The sequence below is a fragment of the Sinocyclocheilus anshuiensis genome, unplaced genomic scaffold, assembly GCF_001515605.1.
Source record: "Sinocyclocheilus anshuiensis isolate Anshui unplaced genomic scaffold, SAMN03320099.WGS_v1.1 scaffold2182, whole genome shotgun sequence".
NCBI classification, from domain to species: domain Eukaryota; kingdom Metazoa; phylum Chordata; class Actinopteri; order Cypriniformes; family Cyprinidae; genus Sinocyclocheilus; species Sinocyclocheilus anshuiensis.
In genome coordinates, this window is record NW_015557240.1 from 194,688 (window position 1) to 200,450 (window position 5,763).

Genomic DNA, 5,763 nt, shown 5'->3' on the forward strand with positions numbered 1-5,763 from the left:
TCGACCTGGGTGATTTAAATAAGGATTATGACAAAAAAAAAAATATTTTGAAAGCTTTTTATTCAGTACTGACTTTTCAACATAATTGGTGTGTGTGTGTGTGTGTGTGCACTGGTTTGGGTGGTTTATGAGGACACAAATTTGTATAATGACATGGGTATGACACAGGTATTACAATATGAAGGTGGTTTATGAGGACACTACCTGTGTCCCCGTAATTCAAAAGACTTTAAAAACATACTAAATGGTGTTTTTTTAAAAATCTAAAAATGCACAACGTTTCCTGTGAGGGGTAGGTTTAGGGCTAGGGTTGGTGTAGGGCAATAGCACATACAGTTTGTACAGTATAAAAACCATTACGCCTATGGAATGTCCCCATAAAACATGGAAACACAACATGCGTGTGTGTGTGTGTGTGTGTGTTATCTCATTCCAAAATGAACATTTTGTCAACATTTCCTCACTCACTCAATTGATGGGTTACAAAAGTCAACATTTAGAAACAGCCTTTCTGTATTTTGGGCTGAACTAATATTGTAGATGAACTCTTGACTACATGCTTAAATGTATGTGCAATTCTTCATCCCTCTGCTGCTGTGAATGACATCATTTGGCAGAGTTGAGTATTGCGCCAAAGAAACCAGACCAGTACAGCAAGGTTTTATAGTGTTTTTTCTTCTTGTTACGTGAATATTTCAGGTGCTTCACATGACTCGCAGAATCTAGAGCACACAGAGAGCAAAAAGGGTTGTTGAGAAATGATGAGAATGTTACTTATGTTCCTTATTTGATCAGTGTGAGAAGCATGCAAAACAGGCCATTCAATAACTGTGTATTACTTTTTATACTGCAGTAAGATTTGAATATATTTCATGATGGATACCACATTACTGACAGTTTAAATTTTCCATGAATGTTTTATCTCTCAGGTCAGGCGCTGCAGTGTTATGAGTGTAAACTGGGTTTCTGGAAACTTTGCTTTACAACCAAAAAGACGTGTGAGGCTGGTGAGCACTGCTATAGCGGGGTAGGGAAAGCTGGTAAGTTCATGCTCTTCAAAAGCCACTGAACACCTTTTTTATGGGATTTTGAAGCTTAATCTGTTTTTCTTTCATCTCTATTTCAGCTGGATTAGTGGATATTAAGAAAAAAGGATGTCTTGAAGTGTCCAAATGCAACAAAACTGAACAGGTGAATTTCCCGTCCAACTCAAGCACCCAGGTATACCAGATGACGAAGACGTGCTGCTCTGCTGACCTGTGTAACTCAGCTCCGGGTCACTTTCACGTGTCTGCCGTCAGCATGGCCTTCGCTGCCATCAGCTCTGTGTTCACGCTCAAATTCCTCATCTGAGGAGGATTATTTCAGCTCACACACAATATATATATACACAACATCTCTGAGCAAATCATGCATACTAAACAAGCCAAATTAATTTGTTGCAAAACAATTTATGGAATGATTACTCAAAAGGTCACACACTGGAATATGAAAAGTTTTCAGTAAATTGCCAAGTAGTGATAAGTTCAACATACCATCATTTTAACATTTCTCTACATAGAAACATAGCAGGAATTCATTTAATGTCAGCAATGAAAACCATTCTGGCTATAGATAAGCACTTCACCCAACTAACATTCATTAAAACCAGCAATATACAGTTAGGTTGTTTACATACAATTACACATACACACATATATGTCAGCATGCAATCAAACAGATTGTTTTACCTTTCTTTAGGGGTGTTTGAATGATACCCTTAATAATTATAATAATAATAACAATAATACCCTAAATAAACTTTTTTTTGATAGCAGTTTGCTGTGTATTTTTATTATTTTATTTCTCCTGATGTCTGTCTGCATTTCTCTTATATTACATGGTCTCCTAATAAGACCAGAGGGTTTGGCTGTCAAATCATAATTGCTTGAATGAAGCTTATGAAATCATTTAGTTTAAATGTTGGGGGTTTTATCCGTTGTATTGTACATGCCTATTCATTTACACAGGACATTCTTCATTTTCAAACATAAGGTTCATCAAAGCCATTTTTGTAAAATTTGTAAAGCTGTCAACATGGTGTTTTTATATTTTGTTGATTTGTTTGGTAAAGATGATATTCTTTATTGAAATAAATGTTCGAAAAGGGCAAGAATGAATGTTTTTCTGGAGGTCTGCCGTCAGTAGCCTCCACTGAACGCTGTGGCCTGCTTTGACAAAATGACCTGTTTTAGTTGCCATCATGATGTGTGTATAAATTGCAAATATAAGAGCAATAAAATTGTTTATCTCCTGTGGTTTGTTATTGATGTCTGTGTCCTTCTTGAGTTTCACAGTGACTAGACGAGTCCTGCAAGTTCTGTACTGCGTTCTGTTTGAATGTATTCATGAGCTGACGAATATGACTGCTTACTTTATAAGACGTAATACTTGCGCAAGGCAGCATTAGTCAACAATCAGCAGGTATTTATTATATCAGTATCGTCAGCCACTGACTCATGACACACACATGATGCACAATTTAACCCACAACCTCCATTTTGACAAAACTTGTTATACATTGGCTCAGATCCACTTAAGCTATGATGTTTTTGTCGCTTACACTGACAGAAATTCACGTGACAATGTCCAAACTTTTTTTTTTTACATCTTATTTTATAATTAATTTTATTTAAGATGCAAGACTGATAGCTTGAATCATGTGATGAATGACAACATTTTTTGGTTTGCTTAAAGCTCTCTCTTCATGTGATTTGAAGATGGATTGACTATTGTGACGAATACATCCTAATATGCAATCACATGATTACTTTTGTTTATGGTTTCTTAGATACAGGGAGCGGCTCATTTATTCTCTTTCTCAACTTAACTCATTCTCCCCTACAAGAAAAATGGGTAACACTTTATTTTGACAGTCCACTTTCGACATTCTTCTAACAGTAAGTAACTTTAACTACATGTCAACTAGCAGTCATTAGAGTATTAGTAGACTGTCTGCGTAATATCCTCTAACACTTTATTTTGATGGGTCCACAACATACAACATACTGACTATGAGAAACTTTACAAGTGTATTCTACTAACCCTAAACCTACCCTAACAGTCTACTCTGAGAGTTAGTAGACATGTAGTTGCAAATTAATGAGAATTAGTTGACATGTAGTTACTTATAGTTAGTAGAATGTCTAAAGTGGACTATCAAAATAAAGTGTAAACGAAAAATCAAATCAAAAATCCTCTAACAGTAAATGCGTTTAACTGTTCAGTGTACAGTAACATGAGCTATGAAGGGCAGATTAGCTTTACTAGTTTGTGTAAAGAAAATAGTTCTGCTAAAAAGATCCTGAACTGGAGTAAAACCTCTGTTGTCCATGTTCTGCCTATTGCTGGAGTGAGATTGGGGACAAACATGAAACTAATGAACAACCCCACTGTCAAAACATGAGACGGAGGGTCTGGCATTGTGTATTTATGTCTTTACATGTTCTTCATACAAATATCAGTCTGTTCCAGTAAATGGAGAAAAAACAATTGACGTCTACAAAATGTCCCAATTTATATAATTAAGTACACGTGTGTGTGTGTGTGTGTGTGTGTGTGTGTGTGTGTGTGTGTGTGTGTGTCTGCATGTCTTTGTGTATACTGCATGAATGAGTTTTGTGATACATACGGGGTCGATGCCCAGGGGATAAGGGCCACCAAACACGCCAGGAACAGCAGGGTCTAACTGAAGAACTGAGTTACCATCCAGAGTCTCAAACCTACAAATACATAAGATAGAAATAGCAGATTATCACATTCGTTAAAAAGTGAATGTTAGTCAGGATATAATAATTGCTTTTCAGCAGTACAAATGAGATGAGACGCTGTATTTTACATGTTGTTTTAATGTTTTGCTTTTTGTTATTTTCATTATAAATTCATTTGACAATCAAATTAAGATTGTACGATTGCTGATGTTGTTTGATTATATTCTAACTGTTTTACTGATGTCATTTTGTGAACTTACGTCCAGTTTCCCTTAGGGAAAAACATGGGCCGCACACTCCAGCTTGAGCCGAACATGTTGAGGGATTTGGAGAAGCAGTCATTGTAGATCAATCCGGTGTAGACTGAGAATATCCCCATCAAAAGAATGATGTAGCGTCCCGCAAAAATCATGCTAAACATCTACACACAAGAGGGGAGAGAAAATAAAAACTAAGGTTAGACATTTATGACTTTTACATTTATGAACAATCCTCAAATAACATCATAAATATTCATACCAATTTTGCACCTCTGAATTTGACTTCATGATTACACTATGATATCTTGTTATATTATGTAATTGTATGTTAAAGACTTCATGTATTGGTTTGATTGCCTTAAATGTCCTTTTTTTTTAAATAGTCAACTGTCTGTATTATAAATGTGAATGTACAAATGTTAATTTTTTATATCTTCTAAAGGTTCATTTTTAACATTTAGAAGTACACTAAAACCACCAAATTTTATATTTCTTAAATGTAATAATTATTGATCAGCTGAGACCTCATTGTCACTCTTCTGCGCGAGCAGGCGGCTCTCTCTGATGACCAGATAAAGTGCCGCACATGTCATCAGCACTCCATGACCCATGTCCCCAAACATGACAGCAAACAGGAACGGGAATGTAATGATTGTGTATGGAGCTGCAAGAAACAAAACAGAAAAATCCAATCATACATGTGTTAAAAAAACTAAGTTATAATTTATTACCTGAGAAAAAGTGGACTGCACATTGGTAAACCAAATAGTAAAAGTATGGTTGTTTTCAAAATCTTATAAAGATGTTTTTGTTATATTTTCTGTGTTGGTACCTGGATTGATCTCTCTGTATGTTCCAATACCGTAAGCATCCACAATGTTCTGGAAACCCGAGGTGAACTTGTTGGTCTTGTTGTAAGTAGGTGGAGTCTGTTTGGTCTGCATTCGGTTCAAGATGGAGGGAACTGTGGAGCCACTCCGTTCCTACATAAATAAAAACTTAATTAAATTCATAATATTACCACTGAAGTATTACCTTTACAGTGTGGTAACACTTTATTTTGACTGCCCCCTTTAGACATCCTGTTGACTATAAGTAACTTTGCAACTACATGTCAACTACCAGACAATGGATTCTTAGTAGACTGTCTTCTTAATGTTTGCTTCTTAATAATTGCTTTGATGGTCCCCTAACAGACATTCTACTGACTATTAGTAACTTAGCAAGTACATGTCAACTTACTCTACTAACCAGAACCTAACACTCTACTAACACTCTAATTAGTTGACATGTATTTGCAAAGTTACTTATAGTCAACAGAATGTCTGAAGGGGACTATCAAAATAAAGTGTAAACGAAAAATCAAATCAAAAATCCTCTAACAGTAAATGCGTTTAACTGTTCAGTGTACAGTAACATGAGCTATGAAGGGCAGATTAGCTTTACTAGTTTGTGTAAAGAAAATAGTTCTGCTAAAAAGATCCTGAACTGGAGTAAAACCTCTGTTGTCCATGTTCTGCCTATTGCTGGAGTGAGATTGGGGACAAACATGAAACTAATGAACAACCCCACTGTCAAAACATGAGACGGAGGGTCTGGCATTGTGTATTTATGTCTTTACATGTTCTTCATACAAATATCAGTCTGTTCCAGTAAATGGAGAAAAAACAATTGACGTCTACAAAATGTCCCAATTTATATAATTAAGTACACGTGTGTGTGTGTGTGTGTGTGTGTGTGTGTGTGTGTGTGTG

General features: G+C 35.9%; 2 protein-coding genes across 2 annotated transcripts in view; one reads left to right on the top strand and one right to left on the bottom strand.

The window, feature by feature from the left end:
- The window catches only part of LOC107679033 (sperm acrosome membrane-associated protein 4-like), a 5,995-nt gene extending 4,182 nt beyond the window's left edge, over nt 1-1,813 (top strand). Inside the window, exons 2-3 of the mRNA XM_016474442.1 lie at nt 930-1,040; nt 1,127-1,813. Coding sequence (XP_016329928.1) covers nt 930-1,040; nt 1,127-1,353 — 338 coding nt within the window. The 3' untranslated portion in view covers nt 1,354-1,813. The remainder of the gene's footprint in view (nt 1-929; nt 1,041-1,126) is intronic.
- A 1,047-nt stretch (nt 1,814-2,860) lies between these two features.
- LOC107679028 (V-type proton ATPase 116 kDa subunit a-like) lies at nt 2,861-4,986 on the bottom strand. The gene is made up of 5 exons (XM_016474439.1): nt 4,842-4,986; nt 4,534-4,673; nt 4,010-4,170; nt 3,667-3,761; nt 2,861-2,880 (listed from the first exon to the last, which is right to left on the bottom strand). The coding sequence occupies exons 1-5, from the start codon at nt 4,951-4,953 to the stop codon at nt 2,861-2,863; spliced, it is 528 nt and encodes a 175-aa protein (XP_016329925.1). The 5' UTR covers nt 4,954-4,986.
- Between the last annotated feature and the right edge of the window lie 777 nt (nt 4,987-5,763).